Below are 25500 nucleotides of genomic sequence, written 5' to 3' on the forward strand. Positions count from 1 at the left end.
GACGCTGCCTGGACCTGGGACCATAGGGATGCCTTGGACCCGTGGTGGTAGCTATAATCCTCGTTCCTTTTTCTTTTTACTTTATCTTTTCTTCACTTTCTGTCTCTCTACCTATCGCATGCCGCTTTATAGGCAAACAATAAAATTGTGCTGTTTAATTAAAGCATAACCCCTTGGCATGGTTGCCTTGATTTTTGCACTTTGAGATCATAGTAAACGAACCATCACGAGTCCACTGAGTGGACTGTAACAGAGGCACAGCGTGGTCCATCCAGCTCTGCAGTGGACCCACCACAGGCCCATCAGCCAAGCTGGTGGTGCCTCTGTGGAAACACATTTATAAAAGGGGGGAAAATGGTATGGAGAGAGGAGGAGAGAACAAAAAATAGTGAGAAACAACAGTGAGAACATTTAGATCAGAAAAGGAGGATGAGGAGCTGCTCCATGGCACACCAAGTATCTCTTGCAACTCATGAAAGAGCCCATGCTGGAGCAAATTTTCCTGACAGGAACTGCAGCCCATGGAGATCCCACAGTGGAGTGGATTTTTCCTGAAGGACATGCCAGAGCAGGGGAAAACATGTGAGAGGGAAGGAGTGGCAGAGAGCAACTGCTATGTACTGACCATACCCTCCAACTTCCCCTGCAGCACTCGGGTAGGGGCAGGGGAACCAGGAGTGAGGGAGTGAAGCTGAGCCTAGGAAAGGACAAAGGAAAACTATTTTTTAAAGTTTTGTCTTTGTTTCTCACTACCAAAATATATTTGAATTGGTAATAAACTGAATTGATTTTCCCCATGTTGAGTCTGTTTTGCCCAGAACAGTAATTGTTAAGCAATCTCCCTGTCTTAATCTCAACTCAGGAGCTTTCTCATCCTATTTTCTCTCTGTGTCCTGTTGAGAAGGGGGAGTGAGAGAGCAGCTGGGTGCAAGTTTGGCCTTAGGATTAACCCACAATACCATCTACTTTTCATTCTGGACCAGCTGATTTGAGATTATCATACAAAGTTTGCAAACATCAAGATATGCTTACTAGAAACAGAAGACAATGTCTCAATGATATTTTTAGTTACAGCCTATGGAAAACACTTGGTCTTTTTATACGAAGTGTCTGAGAAATACCTGAAGGCAAGGAATACAATCCTTTTAAAATCCAAGAAATCTAAGGTCCCACCGAAGTCAATGCAAGGAGCTGAAATTCAATAATCTGAATTGAAGCTATGATGTCTCAGGTTGCTTAGCACTTCCCAGATGTACCACAGAAAATACAATTAGAAAGGCCAAAATATACTATGACACAAAATGTTCATTAGAAATGAAGACTCAAATAGGCAAGTATTCTCAGGACTGATCTCTCAATGTAGTGAACAGCAAATGGCAAATTCTATTTGACATTATTTGTTCAAGTTTTCAATATAAGATTTTGATTTTAGTGTAAAACAACATGGCATGATCAGACTCAGGCTCCGCAAAGGCTTTAACTTGCGGCTAATTCAAGTGTTTAAAACAGTTTACCCTATTAACACATTGCTTTACATCTAACCTGTTACATCAGTCTCAGTTTATTTACCTACTGACTGAACTGATTAAATGAACAGTAGGTTTAAAGTGCTGCAACTAAACGAACTTTTAACTTCTAGTGTGTCAGCCACTCAACTCTTTAAAGAAAAACTAGACTTTGCCAAAGTCCATATGCAGGAAGTGACACATCCTGTTTCTTGTTGTATTTTAGTCCCTGTGGATCTCTCTACTGCCATTTTTGAACTCAGGCACTGATGAGATTTACTGGCATTTAGCATTTCTAGTATGGTTCTTCTCTGGAATAGGTTATGATACTATACTTCACAAGAGAGTAACAGGAATGTCTGAAATCACAAAACAACAGCGGAATGCAATAACTTAAAATACAGTCATTTCCAAATAGCCAACTGTATCTCTGTGATACACAGTAATTTGTGAAAAAAGTTAATTTCTATAATTTTAATGTTAATAGTTTTAATAATTTTAATTTGAAATTACTACTACTTAACTGCTTGTGGGTCTGTATCTAATCACAGAACACAAGAATCATAAAATGGTTGAGGTTGGAAGGGACCTCTGGAGATCAGCTAGTCCAACCCTTAAATCCAAACAAAACTTTGGATAAACAGTATTTTTTTAATTGAGATACCTATTTAATTGGGCTTAGCCTTGTCTGGAAAGAAGGAGTCACCTTGCTAGTATGTAAGACCTAAAAACGTGCTTTATTTTACCATTCTGACCTCACTGCTTTTAAACAGTTTAACTTCCCCCGCAACAGCAAAGAACTTTTTTTGTTTTATGGGGATGCAAAAGAAAAGAGAAAAAGATGCCAATATCATCAGGTGATTAAAGGAGGTTTAAAACAAAATCCTTATTGTCTCCATTATTCCTCAAAAGGAAGAAAGGATAAGTAGCACATAAAGAATGTAACACCAATACCATGAAACTACTTGGATTAAGAGTTAAGTCGATCTAAGTTTTATCACATTTTAGTAATGAAGTAATTTCACTTTTAAAATGTTATTCTGTTTGTTCTGGAACTATCCAGAAAATCTGAGGAAGTTTGCTCAACAGTTTCATCTGAAAAACATGTCAGAGGCTAAACTGATAAAACAGAATTTACCAGTTTTCCACAGCTGTGCTATTAATTCTCTTCACTTTGATAAACGCCTACAAAACAAAAAAAATCTGCTCCAGGTCAAATGAAACCTTTGACCTGTAGTGAAATCACTCAGTTTCTCATTTTAGCTCAGAGAAAAAAGAAATCTTTCAGTTTTCCATTTTAGTTGGGGAAAAAAAAAATTATCATGAGTTGATCCAAATAAATTCCCACTACCCCTTGCCCAAAATTTTTTATTTTCATGGCCCAATGAAAGATAGATTATTCACTCAGACACACCTGAGAACAATTCTGATATTGCTAGAATCACTGGTATTTCACAGTTACATCTTCTCACCCTTAAAATTAATGCTGGCTAATTCCAGTGCACATGCATTATTTGCAGTGAAAATTGTAATTATCCTTTTTCAGATTAAAAATCTAGCTGCTGCAGGGAAGAAGAGACTGTGAGAAGATCAAAGTGTGGAACAAATATTCGAGCTAGAAAATTTAAGTGGGTCTACAGCTGACTGTTAGTTTGGCTACTTACCATAAACCACAGGTGTCTCCATGGTGCAGTATTATTTGCTGTTTTCTAAGAAAACATGAGTTTCTGCTCGGTAAGGGCAGGCCCCCAGGACATCGCAGAGTTTCTGCTACAGTTCAAAGCAGGGTATGAAAGCACTGACTATCCATCAAGACATGAACTGCTGTTACATTCACACTCTCTTGGGTGGCACAAATATTTATGCAGCTTTCAGCCCATTTAATTTAAATTTGTTCCCACAGAATTATATTTTCCGGGAAATCTGTCTAGGCATAGGATCACCTTGGTTTTACTTAGAGTTCTTGTCATGTCTGTCCATGCAATTAAAACTCCCTCTCAAATCACTGTTTTTGAGTTATCACCCCATTTAGATACACTGACTCTCTATATTGCTTTTGTCTATTATATAAATGATTTTAGTCAGATTTTTTTTTTCTTATTGATGCATGACATCAGGTTGGTGCAAAATCATTCAAAAATTAATGGATCACTGCAAGCAGAGGTGCTTTAGTTAACTTGAGGACTGGAAGCATTCTGAACTACAGAGATTGGGAATTCAGTTATTAATACCTAACCTAGATCATTTAAAGTTAGCTCAGAACATTTACATTGCCCTGCTGGTAACAGTATAGCTAGGGCGATTGTTTAATAAATACCACTTCGAACCACTGAGGTTAAACAAAAAACCATCCAAGTGGTCACGTGCTGTTGACTGGTTTCCAGTTACTTCATTTTATGCAGAAAGCTAAAATACATAAATATTTATTAATAGTACTTTTCCCATACAAGCACTAATTATATTTCCCACTGGGACAATATGCAGCCATGACTAGATGGAGAAATGACCTTTGTGATCCTGATTCTAGCAATGTATACACATTTTGTGTTTTGCTTTAAAGATCATAGTTTAGAAAGCTGATGTTTTATATTCTGCCACATATAAACATTTCAGTAATGTATACAATCAACACTTCCATAATTTAAACCATTATTTACAAATTATATTGACCGTAGCTTCCTTCTAGCCATTTTACGCACAGGATGATGTATCTTAGTTTAATGTGTAAATTGAGAAAAATGACAAACAATTATTTTTGTGAAATGTCTCACCTGACTGGGAGATCTAGGAGTTATTACACAGGACATCTGACTTTTCTGTACAGTTTTCTATCACAGATCTAATACCAATGGCACAATGAGACTTTCTATATTTAAGCTTACTTATAGGTAATGTGTCCAGCGCAGAATGTTAAAGAAATTTTCAACTGAAATTACAAACTAAGGTACTTCCCGTGAATGGGACAGGGGTCTGGTACCTTTGATCTATCTTTTGTCAGCATATTTGAATATTTTTTAAAACAGAATACTTTAAAGTAAAAGTGGGAACTGCAGGAACTTAACTGCAGTTAATGTTAGATGCCTCATTTAGTTTTAGAGATGATATTCCTAGTCCCCCTCCACTGTTGGTGGAGAAGGACAGGGTTCCTAAATTCACCAAGAGTATAAATTAGTGCTATAAATTGCCCTTTGGGGCAACTTGTCTCTCTCCTCTGGTTACATAGGGAGCCATCGAGACTGACTTGTGAACTTAACAGACCAGAACAGAACTAATTATTTGATGAATTTTCCACATTTCCTATTTGGGACTTCATTTGATAAACTGTATGGTGAGCCAGCAAATCAAAACTTTTTAAACTGCTTAAAAATGTTTTCCCTAGTGATGTACATCTTTGCCAAACAATTAATGTGGTTTGAAGTTTTTCTGTGCTCAACTAGATATATGCAAATCTACCTAACTCTGGAGAAGTTCAAAATACTAGCACAGGCGGAAGAGAAAATGATAACAAAAGGAGTCTCTAGGAGTCTCTCCTAAATTCTCTTGTGAATAGCCTGGGAGGCAGTACACGCTAGTAGCCATTCTCAACTTATAGTTTGGGTGGGAAAATTATCTCGTGGAGGACGAGAGATTTGATTAAAGTAACATATTTTTATTAGTTATACTATAATGTTACCTCTTTAAATAGTTGCTACTAATTCAATAGCATAGTGTTTCAACAGTATGCCCATAGCAGTGGCCTCAAAAGTAGAGAACAGGTCCCGGAAATTCTTAAATTTATTAATACAGATGTGTCCTTAAAGTACCCACGTGAGCAATACTTCTGACAGTATAGCTCAAAAACTACCTCGCAAACATCTGTTTTCATTTCTACTAATCTGTGTCTTTAAAAATCATTCCATCCAAGTGCTGTCTTATGGTTGAATACAGAAGATTGTGTGTTGAGTTTTGGGCCAAGCAGCATTTTATTACCCTCACTTCAGCCTACTGGAATGAGAAGTTAATGATGAAAATTATCAGGCTTTCATTTCAGTACAGTTAAAACTCTAGACTCTGCTCAATACAATATCATTTTACAGTAAAATGAGGAAGTGTGTAATGTTTTAAGAGCATTTTAAAATGTCTAAAGTAATAGTTGTAAGTCCTAATACACTGCACAAGGCAACTTTTCCTAGACTAACACACAGACATAAATTAGTACCATATTGTATACATGCTGTATTAAGATAATATCCTACCAAGTAGGAAAATGTCATCCTAAAATAGAAAGCCACATTTCCTCAGGATATTGATCTAGCTTAGTTGGATTCTATAAAAGATAGAAAAGTGGATAATGTAACTTCAGACACGAGAAGTTATTAAGCAAATTGACTGTGGAGCAGTACCTAATCTTCAGTCCCCACAGCACAAGTATCTCTTAGGTCAGATTTTTATAGCCTTTCTTTTTTTATATAGCCATTTATACCCAATGCATCTCACTTGTTGGAGAAGGAAATCTGAAGTGATTAACTTGCCATGGTGCCTGTGTCATGCATTTCTGCACAATTATTTGCTTGTGTCCCAAAGTCGTAACACAAAGTGCTTGAACTCCACAGTTCCTTTTGAACATTTTTGTAAGGACTTTATTTCTAGTTATAGTGATCTAGCAGTAATTTCTACATGGTGTTTTAATATATAAAAGGCTTAATCAATGAGTTACACATGTGAGACAAGGTATGACTGATACATTTCAAGATTGCATTAATGGTTAGACATCTATACACTTTAGCCTGGATCCTGCTATACAAGAAACAGCAACAGTAGCTTCTGTGGAACTATGCTCATTAACTAAAAAACAGCTATCTGCAATTTGCGGTGTCTACAACAATCAAGAAGACAGTACCAATGCAGAGTAGCTACTGAACTAGTATGCACTTAAGAACAAAAATCTCAACTCCACTTTGAGAACACACACTGTCATTCTTATGGCCACCAGGAAGATGTTTAAGGTTTAAGACAAGACAAACAAAGTACATCTCTGTCTCATAACTGATGTTTATAGTGTGCAAAATATCATGGACTGGTGCATCTTTAAAGAAGTACAGAAAGCATTACCTCAGCTGAGGAGCTGATAAGTAAAATGGATGAGGGCATGATCAAATACAATTTTACACAATTAACTGTGCCACAAAAGCCAAGCTCTTGGTCAGCAAAAAGCAGGTTTTAGAGAATGCAGTACTGACCTCATTTCTGCAATAGAAGTGAGACAACATAAGCAGGGAAAGACATTTTTTTACCATTACCTCTCTTGTATGGGACCACTCAAGAAAAGCCAGAATATGCCTTAAAAAGTAGTTAACACCAATTCTTCTTTTCTGTATCCTCCCATGATTCTATTTGAACTGATTTATTACTTCCCCTTCTTCACCCTTATTTAGCTATTTTAATACTGGCTCAAATCACTTTCCAGGGCTCACTGCTTTTTATATACTTCAGTACAAAAATGTAGTGTGCGGTATAATCACAAAAATTAGAAGAGTAATAACAATATGTTTGTTCCTTCATTTATTTTGATACTAACCTGAATCAAAGAGAGGATTAAAAATTCTTAATGCATTAAACCCAAGGACATACATATTCTAATAAATGTAACATAACTGTTTTAACGAATTAGCAGAAGATTATAATGTGAAGGCAGAAATAACTCATCCTTGGAAAAGAGACATTTAAAAGGATTTTCCTACAAGCACTGGAGGAAATTTTCTTTCAAGTATTTTTTCATGTATTTCAAGCATAATTTCGTTTCATTGGAACAGGCTGCCCAGGGAGGTGGCAGAATCACCATCCCTGGAGGTGTTTAAAAAACATGTAGATGTGGTGCTTAGGGACATGGTTTAGTGATGGACTTGACAGTCCTGGGTTAATGGTTGGCCTTGATCTTAAAGATCTTTTCCAACCTAAATTATTCTATGATTCTATATAATATAATCTCAAAATATTTTCCCTTTTTTCTGATCCGTTTCAAATATAATAGCCATTTACAGTGTAAGCAGGTGGATGAGAAGCAAATATAGTAGTTTGTGCTTTGGCAAATACCCACATTTCTTTACAAGATACAGGTGACTTTGCCTCCAGACCACTTACCTGACTTGCCAGCATAAATAGACAGAGTAAAACAGCACCAAGACCTATTACAAAAACACTCTTTTTACTTAAATAAATAAAGAACACTTAATAGTGCAACTGAGATTACACAAAAAACATTTTGATCTCCTGGGTTTTCCCATACAAACTATTTTTCAGAAACAATTCAAAATCGAATAACAATGGCAGAAGGCAGGATGTGGAGTGCGCTGCCACAGAACCAGACCTGCTGGCCCAGACAAGACCCTCATTTATTGCTACATCTCCCTGTGATAAAGGTTTTAATGTGAGGCTAGGATGAATGAAGGTCATTAAATCCAAAAACATCTCCATCAGTTCAGAGGTACTCAGGCTACAGGTTGGTTGAGGTTATGAAAATATGTGATGCAGTATCACTATACCCTTGCCTGCTTGTTACACTCTTCCCTTGGCATTTGCTGTTGATAACTGTGATTGAACAGACTACTGGGCTGGACAGACTTTCCTGTGGTAGAGTATAGATATTATTATATTCTCAGACCTTTCCTCAGTAAGGTAGTGATGGTTTATGATTCTATGTCAAGAACTGGAAGTATAAACCTTTCTTTCGGTGCCTTATGATAATAATAATAGCTACATACTCAAAAGGTAATGTATTATCACATCTCACACCCTTTTCCCTGAAGATCCAAATAAAAGTACCTGGCAAGAGTCGTTCTAAACCTTAATCTATGATCTCCCTCTCAGGACAAATTCCTCTTCTCAGACCTGCAGTATGAATCTATGCAGTTTACTGCTTTATTACACACATTGTGCTTCCATTTCTCTCAGGATTGCAGGTAAAAGTTCTTCCTCAGAGCCACTGTAGAATACCTGATACAGATCCACAGAACACCTAACAGAGATACAGATCAAAGATGTGTAATAGAATAGCTAATATATGTTAATATAAGGAATACAGATTAAAATAAAATACAATATTTGCCTTAGATATTTTAAGATACAAAAAAATCCTATAAAAATGACCCACACTTCTCTGGCAAAATCACACTTCATTTTCTTCCTAGCTGTCCAGATGAGAATTAGGCCACATGCAATCACACATCCGCACTCTTAACCAGATATAATCCCCTTATGATCTCCACTTTTTTCTCTTCTCCCCCCTAAAAAAACAGAACTCAGTGGGATCATGTGATGTTTTTAGACCAGTTGTTAACAACACAATTGTTTCTAGAGCTTGTAGCAATTTGAATTTCCCTGTGAAGAGTTGGCACAAAACCTAACAAGGAATAAATAAATAAGTTAACTAATTAATTATTAAAGAGAGCCTATTGGAAGCCCTCACAGAGCTTACAATGACAAAGAACTCTCTATGGTCAACTGTAAGAACCTTGGAAGTTTGAGGGGCTCAATGAACCTACCATGTACTTGCAGTTGGAGCTACCTTGTGGGGTGCTTTTACCTTTGCTTTTAGTGGGATGCTGAATGCTTTCCCAAGCAGAGGTAGGGCAGCTCAAGTCACTAGGCATTCATGCTTCTGTTCACATAGTCAGGACAATAAAGCACACCAATCAGAAAATGTTTGCCTAACTGCCATTGTCATACTGCTGGGATTTCGAGTTAAGTTTATTTGTATACAAAAGAAAAGAAGAAAGATTTATGGTCTTTTGGGCGGTATTCACGCTATTTTCTTTGTACTTTCAATATTTTACATAAAACATACTTCTCGTGCAATGGTTAAGAACTTTTTGCTGTGACATTCAAATTTTCTTGATGGTCCCAGACTGCCCAAAGCACATGTACAATTAACTGAAATGTGTACATAAATCTGAGATACTAATTACACATTTTTACCAACATAGCTTATGAATAAAATTCAGTTTTAGTCTCTGCCCTGTTACTCATTCATTTGGTATTCATTGTTTTAACACTGACCATAATGATATCCATTAGGTTTTACAATGGATGTCATTTATCGTTCCGTAAGAATTCCATCATAATTCTGCATAGACAGTAATATACTCATTATGATGGATCTTTTCATTAATAATGTGGAATTGTATCAACATTATCTAATATAATATCTGCTGTATTCAAGCATTAATTAACATCCGCTTATTTTAAACTGGTAGTCATTACCCACCTAGAGCAAAATAAATCCTGCTTTGTAATAGAACCTTAAATTCACCATATTCTTCAGGCAATGTGAACACATTCCAGTAAATAACCAGCATTTTCTGTGCTTTATGAAATGCTGCAATGGTAGTGTACATGCTGTAGTATGTAAGAAAACTGGGTCTTCCCACACTAGAAAGCAGCACACTTCTAACAGGCAAGAAACTCTGGAATGTCGTTTTCAAAAACATGGTTGACTATAGGCAATTTACATTTATATCTGCTGCATATTCCTCAACATCTCTGAGCATCACAGAAATGTTTCTGGTACCCAGAGAATCCAATAGATAGCTTTTCAACTCTCTCAAGATTTCGTTATTTGAATATGAAACTAAATTTGTGCTGTAAAAATGTCAGATGGACTTTAGTAGGTCAGATCAAAATCTGTTTTACACTACTGCCCTCTCTTTAAACGTAAGAAAAAAATTAATAAAGTTATCAAGGAAATAATCGGTCATCTTCAACTCAAAAAGCCCTGGATAGACTGAACCTGGCTAAAATTTCCATATTTGAAAAACACAGTCTTCTGCTTTGTTACAGAGCAGAACATAGCTACACGTTCTGTGTATCTTTTATGCAGATACGGACATAAAATGTCAAATTTAAATTGAATCAAAAATAAAACATGCAAAATACATACAGGAAACCTACGTAATAACGTAAATAAGTTTTCTGGTGTTAAAACCACTAGCAATCTTTGGAAGAAAACAGAAAAATACTTTTTCATAGATTTGCTTTAAGTTCTTTAGGCTGCAACCATGAAAAAAATGAGATTTGTCATAAAATATTTCATAGATCTATAGAACAATCGTTTTCTAAACAGCACCTGCAACATTTAGCCATCCAAAATACTGAAAGACAGCTTGAAAGAACGATCATGTAAAAATCATGAGAGGGAAGCAAAAGCACTTACTTTTTGGAACATACGATACGAGATCAGAACAAAGTTAATGCTGTGTATAATACATCTACAGTTGATAGCTCAGAATTATCTTACTTCTCCAAAGTAAATATAGAAAACACTTCACAGTACTGGAAAGAAAGCAGATAGAGAAGCTAACCGATCTACAGGAAAAATAGCTAAGGCTAAGTTTTTCATATTTGCCTAGAGCAATACTATCAACGGCTATGAGCCAATGTATAGATGGTAGACTGAAACTATACAAGAGTCAGTAAAAATATTTATAAACAAATATAACTTAAGGAGAAATCTTCTGCTTTCATTATTTTAGATAAAGTATGTGAACTTCATCAAAATGGTTTTCTTTTTTTCACAAAAACTTGCCTTGAAAATTTTGAAGCTCTTTTAATATTCCATGTGACTTTTGTCTGTAACTTTCAGAAAAGCTTTAGATTTGCAACTCTGTAAACTGTATTAACAACTGTGGTTTTTTACACATTTTCATACAGGTTTCATAGTTTGATGAGGCCACCACTAAACAGTGAATTCATTTCTATTTAATTTGAAATTGAGACTCAATGCAGGAGTCAGGAGATACTCTGAGATCTGGAGAGCTCTTTTGACTCCCAAATCTTTCAGCTATCATTTTTATCCTTGAATGTTGCAGGCAGAGGGATGTTTTGTTTCATGTAGCTCTGGGAAGGCTTGCTAATGAATCTGATTATATACTGGTAAGGTCACCTATTTGATCATATTCATCATGGGAATAAGACATTTTCAGTTGCTGTATTTGTTACTAAATGTTAAAACTTTTCTACTACTGCTAGCCCCTTTTCAGTAATGAAGGAGATAGAAGTGACAGATCCACAAAGGCACACTGCAGCAGCTCAGGAAACCTCAGACACTGTCCAAAATCTGAAGCAAAGTATCTCACTGCAATTTTTCTAACAGAAAATCTGAAAATGTTCGACGGAAAAAGCCAAACCAGAATTTTAATGAAGAGTTGTCAGCAAGCTTTAATATAAAAACTTGAGATTTGTTTAAGAAAGGTTGCCTTGATCATGGCTATATTTAAGTTTCTTCGGTTTTTTAATCTCATGTGGCTAGTTTTATTTTCTTGCATCCTTTGTGTCATATATTCTTATTTTTGCTCAACAGATGAGGCAAATGTATAAAGCTATTTGTATTCAAAGGTATATGTACATGTATCATACATTTGACATAAACCAAAAGACACAGGACAGTGACAAAACTCGATTTTTGTGCATCTACCTAAACTGAACTAATACATCATCTATGAAAGACAGGAATAATTTACATTATAATGTACACGCATATCATGTACAATGAATCTTAGCAACAAACTGTAGAAAGTTCTTTCTCAAAAGGACTTTTCATCACAGCAGACTAAACAGAATTAGCTCACACTTTTTAGTAATAAGACACAGCTGACCAAACAATGTATCTATTTATTTGATTAGTTTTAAAGGCATCTGTTGTTACAAATCTACTTCGTAAGTTAAAAAAATGCAGTTTCAGTCCACCAGTTTTATTAGACTGCCTAGGTTTATTAAGTTAGGAAATCTTGTTTCTATAGTTAATGACAACAGAATACTGATAGTTTTCTTTTTCATTTTACTTTTTCTTACTTTTCCATCTGGGGTGGTGTGTTTTTTTAAAAAAAAAAAAAACTTGGCAAACATTTAAAACTACTAGCTGTGTCTAAAACTGTATTCTTGCATTTAATGTAAAATATGTAAGAAGAAAAAGTTCCTCTATAATATGATATACTTTGACCATCTGAGCTTCAAAAAAAACTTCAAAGTAAATGAAATACTATGCTATGGTTTTCTGGAGCATGGAAGTACAGTATTGATGGAAAAGTATGGGTTACTATTCACAGTATTTATATCCATTAATATTGCTGCAAACGTGCTACACAGTTCACAGCAAAGCAAGCAGTATTGTGTAAGTTTTGCCTTACTAACAGAGCAGCAAAGTATGCAGTGCAGTGAGGCTTACCAGGACACACTGCAGGAAACCTGGTACAAAGCATAGCATGTACGCGAGGCATGGATTGCTGCGCTGACTGCCTGGCTTGAAACCTTTCATTCAAGGGAGTACTCGCTCCAGACCACACTTTCACAGCAGGCTGCAGCTGTCTTGCGGACAACTGCAATATGGCCTAGGAATATATATGCCCATTTCTCTTATGCAATTCCATGTTTAAAATTGAGTCATAACCAAAATCTTCTTTCAGGACAGTACATTGAAGTTATGTATCTCTGGCACTGTTATTTTTATTTAATACAATACGCTTGAAATCCTTAACTGTGCGTGGGGGTGTGGGGGTTGGGAGGTGGTGTGAGACCAAAAAAAGCCCAGAAGAAAACTGACAGAGAAAGCTGTTGAAACAACCACCTTCACTGTGAAAAATTTCCCTAACTCAAAAAAAAAAAAAAAAAGAAAAAAAGAAAACAAAAGAAAAAAAAAAGTGTTACACTAGCCATGGAACTGGTCCATAATTGTCTAAGTATTTAATGATATTTGATACTTAAAGGTTTCAAAAGCTTGTAATAAAATAATGAAAAATACTGGTAATGTTAAAGTTCCTCTCGTTTGCTTATTTTTCTGAGGAAATTACCCTGGAAAATAAATTTATGGGGCTAAGAGGGCCAAACGAATAAAACAAAGTCTTCAATTAGAAAAAAGGATTCACCTGTTTCATAATACAGAGTGCCTCTGAGACTGAAAGGCATGTAGATACCAATCAGAAAATCATCCAGCCATCTCAGGAGACAGGGCCGGTACTACAAATATTGTGAGAAATGTTAGGTACTTCTAGCGAAATATGGAATGTTCAGACACGCTCATTACCACCCCACCCCCCAAAAAAAACCCACCACAAAACAACCTCACCAAAAATAAGTGCAAATATATTCATTTGGGTAAAACAATCATCTTGCTTACTCAGGCATGCTATCTGCTCTCATTGCTGTTGCTTCTGTCAATCTGAAGTTGATAGGTAATGGCCCTATGATTCAGGGAAACTGCTGAACTGTGTACTCAGGCTTCAGTTTGAGAGATGGGTTCATTTATCATCACAATAAGCTATTACCATTGATAGGTCACAACTCATTGAAAAGACAGTCAGCCTAATTGGCTCAATTCAGTTAGCTCTGGATGTGCCTCAAGGAGACTAGCAGGGCTTCACAGGTAAAATTCAATCACCCAACAAACCACTTGTTTAATAATTCATCACAGTTCAGGCTGCAGTTCTAGCACATGATTATCCCTTCAATACGCCAAATATCTGGTCTTAACCCTTTCATCTCTTGGGTCTAGGAAGACAAAGGTAAATTCATTCTGTAGTGAGGTCAACTCTCACTTACAGACACTTACTGAATGTTTAAAATTTCCACTAAGCTTTGCTTTCTAAAGAACTTTGTTGTAGTTAGCTAGCATCTCTCTCCGGAAAAGAAAATCTTTGCCTCCATCATTCTCTCCTGCTGAAGACCTGCTTATAGTATGTAAACTTAATAGGAACGTAAAGTAATGGAGCTCGTTTTGTCTTCTAGAGATTTAACAAAGCAATATGGATCCATTCAGAAGTCTTTAGCAATCAGGTAATGATAAGGTAGATGAGATAGAGGGAATAACGTACACAAGACACAGGACCTACAGGATTTAAAAGATGCTTCATACTCTGTTCAGGTATTGGATAAAAGCATGAGTCACAATACGAAAACGTTTAGAATGAGTCTATGAAAAGACAAGTTTAAACCAATAATTCAAGCTTCTGATCACTATTGTGCTACTTTCCTGTCAGTTCTGGTTACCATTTCATTGTTTGATTCTTTGTCAGCATATTGCAGCCATACTGAAAACTTCCTTTGTGACCGCTGCATTGTCAGAGGCTTTAAGATTCTATTTCTTCCATCAGTTTCAGTGGAGGTGTGGTGGGTTGGCCCTGGCCAGCAGACAAACACCCACCTAACTCTCACTCCTCTCTTCCACGGGACTGGGAGAAAACAGAAGGATGGTAAAAAGACATGAATTAGTGGGAAGGGCTGGAGAGAAAGCCTTGATGCTGTGCAAGCTCTGTTCAGCAAGAGCCAAAAGACTGGTGTGTTACCAACACTGTTTTAGCAATAAATGCAAAGCACAACACCACACACACCACTAGGAAGAAAGTTAACTTCAGCCCAGCCAGACCCAGCATGGATGTTAAAATATTATGTTCATATCAGACTATCTGGTGGTCTCCCTTTCTCAGTCTTTTTCTTATTAAAAGTGAAATAAACAAAAGTGATAATTTTGATAATTTTTGGATGACACACTTGAAATTCAGTAAGTATGGAATATCTCCCTCTGAAAATTAGAGTTTGTAAGGCACTCACAGCATAATGGCCCTACCAGTTACCAACCATTTATGAAAAAAGTCACGAATATATAGATTTTAGAAAATTACTCATTTAATTTTTATTATAATTAATTGTGGAACTGGTTACTTCTCCCTACAAACAAACATAAAATAAAATTAAAAAGTAGCTCTTTGGATACACTTTGAGTGTCAGTTTGAGTATTCTTTCACTAACGATATCTTAATTGAATTTGTACCATTTTCAACCATTAATAAACCGCTCTCCCTTTTTCTATACTCTATACTAACTATACTATAGTTAGTAACAATGCTTTGTGTGTTAAAAAATGAGTGACTCCTGCCAATATTTTGTTGTACAAATATACAGTCTTTTTGTTAATGATATAGATGTAAAATGCTATTAACAAAGTTAGTTGGATTAGGTCTCTCAGATCTATAAACTCCTTAAAAATTCACAACATCCATACAAACATGTGTCACACAGTCATGTGCATATACCTCTGAATTGCATCTGTACACAGGTGACTAGTGCTTGGATTTGTGCACCTGTGCTACACTGGCTTGGTTTTAAAACTTCTTAATGACATAAGGTAAAGTTTGTCAGTCAAGTTTAGGCACCAAAACTTAGTTTCTGAAGACAGACGAGAAGAAAAGCAATGCTAATTTCTATATGTAAAATTGACATAATGGCATTTATCCATCTTGTAGAGAAGCTGCATGTCAAGAATGTTTTGAGACTGTCAGACGCTGCTGAGCATGGCAGACTTCAAAAACAATATAGCACCAACTGAAAGTACTACAAATGGTTTGCAGAAAAGGCTGTTTCCCTTGTGCACCATCAGAAATTCTCAGTAGTTTTGCCCTTCTGCATACTCCCTTTTTGTGGCAGAAAGCAAAAGTTGAATACCACAGAACTACAATACTAAAGCTCAGTGGCATCATGCAGTTTTAGTAATCAGTTATAAACTCAATTTCAATTATATTCCACTTCAAGTTTTCGTAATTGATTTAAATTTAAAGTAAACTGGGGAAGAGGCAGGTAAATCAAACAGAAATGGCAACCCAATCATTCATAAGGGAAATCTGGAAACTGAACTAAACACTACCTCTCTGTGGTGATCGTACTTTGAGAATGATCTTTCAGTAGCTCTTATTTACATCATTTCAATGATGGGCATAGATTCCTTCATCACACTCCTGTGCAACCCAGTATCAACTACATGCCTGGACTATAAATTCTGATTAATACAAGCACATAAGTTGAGTAAAATGCCATTAAACCCTTTACTTCCAGGTAACTTTTGATCAGCAAGGAATTTCAAATATAATTTTCTAAGCAAATGTTTATTTGCTGAAGTAATACTTAGCATACAAGAGGAACAACACACCCATCTATCCTCCCTTTCATAAACTTCAGTTTTCCATTGCAGTCTTAAGTAACTACTGTTCAATGTAGCTCTCTTTAGCGCAGGAATCACCATAACCATGCTTCTTTGCATGTTGATTAGCCCTCAGTACATTTGCCAGATACATAATTTCTTTCCAAGTCAAAGCCCTTTTTTCCTTTTTTCTTCTGCTTTTTTGGACTCCAGTATTTTAGTATCTGGGATCAGAGACAAGAACAGTAAGACTTTTCAATCTGGCAAGCATATTCTCCAATTTACTTTCTTCTTCATTATTTCCTAACACCCCTCAATATTCTCTCTCCAGCATTCACATCCCTTCTTTTGTGAAACTACTTTATTTCTTGCTTGTTTCTCCATTTTTCAGCTGCCACTATTGGTTAAAACATTTGCCTTCAAGGCAGACTTGGCCAGGCAGGTAACACAAAGGACACTTGAGATTTATGAAATAATTTCACCAACAATAAATTTCCTCTTTTCTCTACAGTAGTATAAGATGATCTTAGCAAAAAGAAATTAAATGTATCATGGGATACATGAAATACTGTAGTCAGTGGACTCAGCTAGCCAGATTCTCAGTCCTGTCAACTCATTTCCAAGGCGCAAAGAGGCCTTAACGGTCTACTGGGCATCCTTAGTTTTCCTTGCAATCACAATAATGGCTGTACTTGAACTGTCCCAACAGGCTATCCAAACATCATTAAAAGCATTAATGAGGAACAAAGTGTGCAAAATTTACTTATGTCTTGGTGGTTCTTTACAGTCATGGGTAGCTGAATCCCAAATAGGACAGTCCTGAAATTGTTCCGGTTTGTACTGGGGATCAAGCAAAATTTGCCTAGCCACAGCTGTGAAAAAATGCAGACCTACCGCCTTCATGGTGCCACTCTGAGAGAATATTTCAGCAAACATAAAGAATCTAAACCCAATCATGTAATACAAATTAAGTAAACTTAAATGAAGCATCAGTCAGCTGTGGTTCAGAACTTTAAAATGCTTTGCTTTTCACTTGCATTCTTGCTATGTTTGTCTCATCCTTTCAGTATCTGAATTTCCTTATCATCTCAATTTTTAGAAGCTACAGAGAAGTAAGTGCTAATAAAATAGACAGCACATTTGGTATAAGTTGAAGACATCTTCATACTGTTGACTGTCTGATTGCCATGGTGACTAAACTTCAGTCAAGGCAACCTAGATTGTGATTTGAAATAAAATTACATTATTTATATTAGTTTAAGGTCTACTTGGTAAAAAATTAAAACATGTCGATAAACTAAACCAGCTTTTTATCAGAAGAATGCATTCAAATGTGAAAGACAAAAGATACTGAAGTAGCTGTCTTTACAAAATATGCTTTTCTTTAGGTTCATTTTAATCATTTTAATTTTCTGCCATGTGTTGGCTTTTTGACACTAAAAATATCTGAGGATCTGCAGCAACTTTAGGGTCATTTGTTACACTGAATTGAGATTTCTTGCATACTATGGGCTGCTGATGCCTATTACTGTTTCTTTTAGAAATATGGGTAACGTGCATATAACAACTATTTTATCCCACTCAAACTTACAAAAAGTTAAGACTCAATACATGTCCACTAAAACCTGTTTTTTATATATTATGCCTTACACTTGAGGATCACATTCCCTACTTGACCCCCAATTTACTTTTGCAAGCTTGGAGATGTTCGTTATTACACATTCAAATCTGGGGCTGAAATTAATTTCTGTGCAGGGGGTATAAAAAAGGCATGTCATGAAGTACTGGACTTGTCATCACTGCAGGGAAATCCCTCACACAGCAGATGCTTCAAGCACTGCCATTATGTTACTTAATGGCGGCCTGCTTAGACTGGAACAACCCGTCTGCACTAGGGAACCAAAACTTCTACATAAGGGCCTAAAATGTCCATATAACCAGCTGAAAGCAAGAAGTATCTTATAAAGGTGCACAAAGAGAGATCACATCAGCTCACCTAAATTTCACTGCTTTGCTTCCCTGACAATAAAAGCAATACAGATACATGCTCAAAAAAATCAGTCTGCTGGCTAAATTTAAGACAGAGCTGAGCGTTGGAATTATGTAGGATAGGTCACACATATGATTGCTTTTCAGAAGGCCAATGAATTTCAAAACAAATTGATGGTAGAAAAAAGGTAGCTTCCAACAATATGTTAATTTGCATCTTGTTCTCCTTTTTGAGGCAGGTAGAAAAAGCAAGAAAAAGAGTTGTGGATCTATCTAACTCTATCACATCCTATGAACAAGAACGTCTTGAGATCTGAAACTATGACAATACTAGATGAAGCTTTCTGGGTTTAGATGCATTAATAATTTAGGACAATTGATCCTGGCATTTCTGTTCCAGCTGATTATTGTATTGTTTACACTTCTTTATGTTCTGGGTTTCAACTCCCTCCCCCCACCCCCACGCCCACCACCCAGGAGCAGCAGAATGCAATTTGCTTTGCATTATTCTGCCTTTTGCATCAGAATTGCCTAAGAAATGAAAACAAATGGAAGGAAATAAACATAAAAGCCACAAGTACCTAGCTTACGATTTTTTTATAATTCAATATTTAATCCTATGAGGTATTCTGGGCAGTCTGCAATAGATAATATGTCACTAAAACTGCTCACCCCCTCCCAATCTTTAGCTTTCTACAGCAGAGTACTTTTAAAGGGCTGATTTTTAAAGTTTGTACAAGCTTATTACAATGTCTTCATTTCTAAACTCAAAGCAACACTGGCTTCTGTCAGTCAGCAAATAGGTTACACAGCTAATTATAAAAGAACAGGCAAAATAAATGAAGTGACAGTTAAGTCAAACAAGTCCCTTCTGTGCACAGACTCTACACAAAACTTTCAGCTGTTGTCTAGGTTTTAACTAGAGGTCAAAGAAAGAACAATGTATCCAGCACGTCGCTTCTGAAGTCCATGGAGTTGACAAACGTGATGAGCTAAAATTTGCCGAGAAAAAATAAAGCCTTTTATCCAAGCATGTTTTTCTTTAATGTTCAACATACTCTGACTTCACAAAGGACCAAATTACAGTAACTTTACTTATACCGAATGGGATCATGCTGTACAGCTAGGTCAAATGACTCCTGTAAAACATTTGATACAAGAAACTTCTCAGTCTTAGTAAAATGCCAGGTAAGCAAATAGTGATTTTGAACAGAGATGTTTTAGGGCTTCTATGATGTTCCTTGCAGTCTGAGTAATGGCAGTATTAATATCTACTCAAAACTCAGATAGAGGAATTAGAGGGGATGTATTATTTATTTTCAGTACGTCTGCTGAGTGTTGAGACCTAACAATGTTCAGAGACCTGGACGGCCTCCACCTAAAGTCTGAACTAACCTATGACTGCTAACCAAGGGCAATGCCCTAACCATCTAAAGAGGCAGGGTTAATCACCTTCATGGATAAAGCTAGCCCCTAGCAGGGAGAGGAACCTAAAATTTGCAGTACCAGAAAGAAAATAAAGCAGGAAGACTTTCTCTAACCAAAGATGGATGGATGTTTCCTCATGAAATCTCAAGTGGTCCCAGCTGCCCCTCGTGTGCATGTCATGGGGGGGGGTGGTGGTGTCATATGTTTATTTAGATATGTTCCATATAATGTTTTCTTTCAGCTAACGATAAATGGATTTTACTCAGCATACAAATTACCAAATTGCGTTTTGCTGAGGTTTCAAAGGAAAAGAGGCAGAGTATATATGTAATGTCAGACTTCTGAAACATTGTGGACACCTAACCCTTCCACACTGACTTTAAAGCAGGGGTCCTCAAACTTTTTAAACTGGGGCCGGCTCGCGGATGAAGTGGCAGGCAGCCATCTGCGGCCGCTTGGTTCCCCCCCCCCAGCCCCCGGCGGGGGGGGCCAGATTGAGGACCCTGGGAGGTCGTATCTGGCCCACGGGCCATAGTTTGAGGACCCCTGCTTTAAAGTAACAAGTGTTTAATGTCATTCTGCCGAGCTTGGTATCTAAGTTTTTATTAATTGTACACTTTCCTTTCATTGCTCTGATCAAATATTATCACAATGTAATTCATAACACTTTCAGACAAATTTATAAAATATTTTAGCATGGATACAGGTTTAAAATAAACTTACACTTCTGTTGTCAAAACAATTTAAGAAACTGCTAACAAAACCAACTATTTTTTTTTTTCAAATACTAAAATGTAATTGGAGTTGATAGAACAAGACAAATTTTCAGTAACTAGAAGCATTAACAGACCACAAGTCCTTACGATTGCTGCAATCCTTAGTTCAGTAGGCTATGATAAGGTAGGGAGGCAAGAAGATAAACTGTTTTATGATACCTACTAAAACCTTAATACTAGCCATTTTAAACCTGTTCTCCCAAATTATCCACTAGATATTTTATTTCTGGAAATTAAATTCCTCCAGATTACTCCCAAACATATTCTGCATCAAAAACAGCATTCCATTTTTCAGTTCAAATGCATATTATATAGTCAAACAGGTAAAATATCTGGCTTTTAAAAATTTACCTATATTTGTACAAAAAAAATAAATTCTGGTACCAGCATATGTATTTAGAAGACTAAAACGATATGGTGATGTTAAAGTAATTTGCTCATGTTCTTGTCCCACTGACATAAACAAGAATTCTGTACCATCTTGTTATTTATGATGTCTCCTCAGAGACACAATCAAAGACCAGCATCACATACCCTCGTGTTACCCAGATTTAGATGAAAAAGAAAAATAAAGCTAAACACTACACACTCAGGAACATCCTATTTATAATGCTTTTTTCATCCAAAAGAAGCATTTGGAGATGGATGTAAAACAAGCAGATAGCACACATATGGCAATCAACACTGTGGAGGCATATGTACAACATGCCAACTTTAAAAGAATTATTTTAAATAAGATTTTTGAGCTATATTTGAAAACTAGGAATTGCAGAATGGTTCCTACCTTTTGTTACTCAATTTTATTTTGGGGAATACTATTTAAAAGCAGTAATTTTAACAATAAAAAGTAAAGGCAATTTTCTGTGACACAAGGTTTATAAATTACAATAAAAGTGTACAACTTGATATAAGATTTCCTAAGTTGTTCTCTACACTTGCTAAGACAAAAATTCTTAAAGAAGCTTGCCTGCTCTGAGATAACAATTATTCTACTGTAACACAGCTAGCAATCACTCTCAAGAAAGGATGTTTTATCTAGTTTCAGCTATTCAGTTTTATCCAGTTTCAACTATTTAGAGAAATGTTTTATTGAGTTTATAAAGAAGGACTCTCAATATTCTATTTCCATTTCCCTTTCTACAGCATAAATCACATGGCCTAAGCATGTCATTACGACTACAGTTTTCATGATGCAGCCTGACAGTTAAGATGTACTGTGGTAATTTGTGAGTGCATTCAGTGTTATTGTAGTATCAAAAATTTATATCATTCAGTTATTAAGGCAAATTGCTTCATTCATACAAAGAAGTAACCACAAAGGACCTCCAAATTACACTGAAAAAATATCTTCCACATTCAAGTAATTTGTGCACATTCTTACTATTATTTTTCTCACTGAACAGAAGCAGGATCAAATTCTGTCTGGAAAAGTATCAGTTCACATCTCATGGTAAGTTCACCAGACATGGGAGATTATAGAAGAAACTGTCCCTTGCCCACCTAAATGAACCTGACTATCTTTAACAATTTATAGCCATGAACACGATGCCCAATTCTTTGGAATGATGCTATTTAGTTTCAACATGCTCACTTACCTTCTGTCATGTTGATTTTCAGCCAGCAGGAAGAAAATAAATAAATAAGAGGTTGACTAGCCTGAAGAGACTACAGAGGAAAATGTGCTCAAGTGTATTAGTGTTAGCATTTCTGGTAAGTTTTAGCATGGTCAGGGTTACGGTAAATGGAAAACTGTTTAGCTTCCTTCACCTTTAGGACTCATTCAGTCCTCCTTTCTACTCTGTGGAAAAAGATAATATTTTCATGAAGGTATCATGTATGATAACAGAAAGTCTAACGGTGATAAGTCTGATAGTCAGACCACTAAAGCATCCAAAACTTTAGAAAGCAAATATTTTGAATTAACCTGCAGGGCGTGAATATGTGTGTACGTGCAAACATGGACACATGCAGACTTGGATAAATATATGCATTAGAACTGGCACAAATATCACAACATTTTCTGAGTTCTAGGGCAGAGAGCTCCCCACACACAAGTTTCATGCCAAACATTAAAGTTTTGTAACACACCCCCACAACATCTGATACACAACTTGCATCTCGGAAAGCAGATGAGGGAACTGGTTTTCAAAGCTGAGGACAAGGGGGAAAGAGAACAGGACAAGCTGAACCACACATCAGCTAATTCATTCAAAAAACAATGCTGCAAACTATATAGACTTCTCCAACACTTGAGAGCAGAAGCCCAAAGAGGGCTTAAGGTCAAAGATAGTTAATTTTCTCTATTTAACTTTTTGCCTCACAAGGATACATCTGACTACTTTGTGCTTGTAATTTTGATGGTTCAATAGCTATCCAACTTAACCTTCCATCAGTTCCACCCCACTTCAAAGCCATACTTCTTTTCTCAATAAATCAAATTAGCATTTAGGTAAGTACCATCTGCACTTACTTTGTTGCCCAAATAAGAACTGGGTGCACTCCAATAGTAAGTCTGTGGCAGTACTTTTCGCGCAGCCACGTTGCTGATGCTGAACTGCTGATGCCCATCAAACCTCTTTTGCTTGGGGTTAACCCTGATGAGACCTGGTAAGCCAGTCAGATACCAGCCATTCATGTCTTCTATCTATAATGACAGAAAAAACAAAACAAAACAAAACAAAACACATTAAAATGAGAATCAGGATATCAGCCATTTCAACAGTCACAGCCTCTCATTCTTCCATTTAAAAAAAAAATGATTAGGTTTTTGTGATTAATAGCAGTTTAGGAACAAACAAAACAACAAAGTAATAACAGCAAAAAATTCTCTTATTGTACGTGACTGGGAGTTACAACTTCTGAGTACTTTGAAGTAACTTTGCTTCAGATGGTCCAGAGCGAGGAGGAAATTCTATCATACCAACATAAGCATATCACCAAATATTATACAAATTTTCAATAAATAATGAGTCACAGGGGGCACAGAAGATGAGCTGACAAATAGATATACATTTTCTGATTGTTGTAGACAGCATAATTTATAATAATTTGTAATTCTAAAGCCTTACAAGTTCAACTATACTTTTTTTACAAAGCCAAAGTAAAGCTGGAAAGCATCAGAACTTGAATTTCTGAAATCCCACAACTAGAAATGAATCATCAGAGAAGAGCACACTGTTCATACAAGGATGGCTTCTACAGCCTGGATACAAGCATAACAATAAATAAGCTCAGACACGGGACAGAAAATTTTCCAGATGCTGGCATGTAAATGAGCACACTAGGCATATATGATTTTACTTGCAGACTTCCAGCATACCAATACAGCCAAAACCAGGAGCTAGCAGACCTGGAATACATTTCCCAAACTTGATCTAAGACATGAATATGTAGCATACATCCATTACAGTGGAATCAGCGTCTGAGCTTTGAGAACTAACTTAAAGTTTAGAGTATATTTGCAGGCTAAAGATATTTTTCTACAGCACAAAGAACAGTAAGTAGGTTCATCTCCCTTTCACACCCTCGGCTAGGAATGCAGTACACAAAAGAAATTCACCCAAAATGCCCCCTGCAAGCATCCCTTTTTCTTATATAAGATGTTGTACGTTTAATGTTTCAAAACTCTTCATTATTTCAGGTCCAGAAATTTAATAATGACCTGTAAAAGAGGTTGCCCTATGGATATGTTGCATTAAACTCAAGACTGACTAGACATGCATATTTCGGGACCGTGTTTAGGCACATGGCTTCATTTTTTACTGTTATAACTTCTGCACTTTTAACTGTTTAACCGTACTTTTTCAAAACTTTCTCACAATGAAAAGAAAGCTTATAAGCATTTTCTTCTGGATAGTTGAAAAATATACGGGGCATAAAAGAACATGCATGACTTTATAATCAGATGCAGTCCAGTGACTGTCTGGTGGCAATAGATAGTGACAAAACACAAAACCACAAAACCAGTGACATGTACTGATATGGTACAATTTTTCTTACACTTCCGTAGGTAAGATGAGAGTGTGTGCAGATGTTTGTTTTCCCAGAGCAGAAACATTCCTCACAGCCTTTGGGATTATTTTGCTGCAGATTGAAGAAACCTGGTTTGCAAAGATCACAGTTTTCACCTTCAACATGTTCCTGGAAATGCACATTAGAATATTATTTCAGTTGTCATGGATAGAACTTGAGATCACCAGCTTTATACTCTGCAGAAGAGTATAAATGCAGGACTGTAAAGACGTTCATAGGAAAGACTATTCTTATTTGTGAGTACCAGTAGCAAATACTCTACATAATAAAAATCACTATGGCTGCATGTAAATAACAGGACATAGAATATGAACATTGTAAGATTTTTAAGTTTTCTTCTGCATGAATGGACATACTTAATTTCAGGGACTAATCTGATTTACCTCCTTTATACTTAAGAGTCTTGGAGGGGAAGGAAGTATTGGCACAATGTTACAGCCTCGACTGTAGTTTGAAAGTATGGCTGATAAAACCTGTGGATGCCCAACTGATGCAAACTACAGGTATATAGTAGTAGTTGTACTAATCATTCAGCATACTTGTTTTTCATTGGTCTATCATTAATAGCTGAATTCAGGCTAAATCCAAGTGTTAAAAGGGCTGCATTTCCTCTTTCCATAACTACATATGTTTGCCGGCCATGCAGTCAGGTTTACAGACTCTCCCACCACAGAAAGCCAGGCACTAAACACACATGAAGAATTCTATTAGCATTTGGCAATTTCATTTTTCAGAGAAAGCTCGTGTTGTGCATTAAGTCCTGCTGCCTTACACAATAAACCAATTTGTCCTATAGGCAAAGATAAAGCTAGCTTTTCTATAAGGAGTACAC

At 36.4% G+C, this 25500-nt stretch overlaps 1 protein-coding gene across 1 annotated transcript in view; it reads right to left on the reverse strand.

The window, feature by feature from the left end:
- The window catches only part of LAMA2 (laminin subunit alpha 2), a 377372-nt gene that overhangs the window by 187157 nt on the left and 164715 nt on the right, over nucleotides 1-25500 (reverse strand). Inside the window, exons 11-12 of the mRNA XM_056344337.1 lie at nucleotides 24636-24776; nucleotides 23107-23280 (exon numbers count right to left, since the gene is read on the reverse strand). Of these exons, the coding sequence (XP_056200312.1) occupies nucleotides 23107-23280; nucleotides 24636-24776 (315 nt within the window). The remainder of the gene's footprint in view (nucleotides 1-23106; nucleotides 23281-24635; nucleotides 24777-25500) is intronic.

Source organism: Falco biarmicus, chromosome 6, assembly GCF_023638135.1.
Source record: "Falco biarmicus isolate bFalBia1 chromosome 6, bFalBia1.pri, whole genome shotgun sequence".
Taxonomy (NCBI): domain Eukaryota; kingdom Metazoa; phylum Chordata; class Aves; order Falconiformes; family Falconidae; genus Falco; species Falco biarmicus.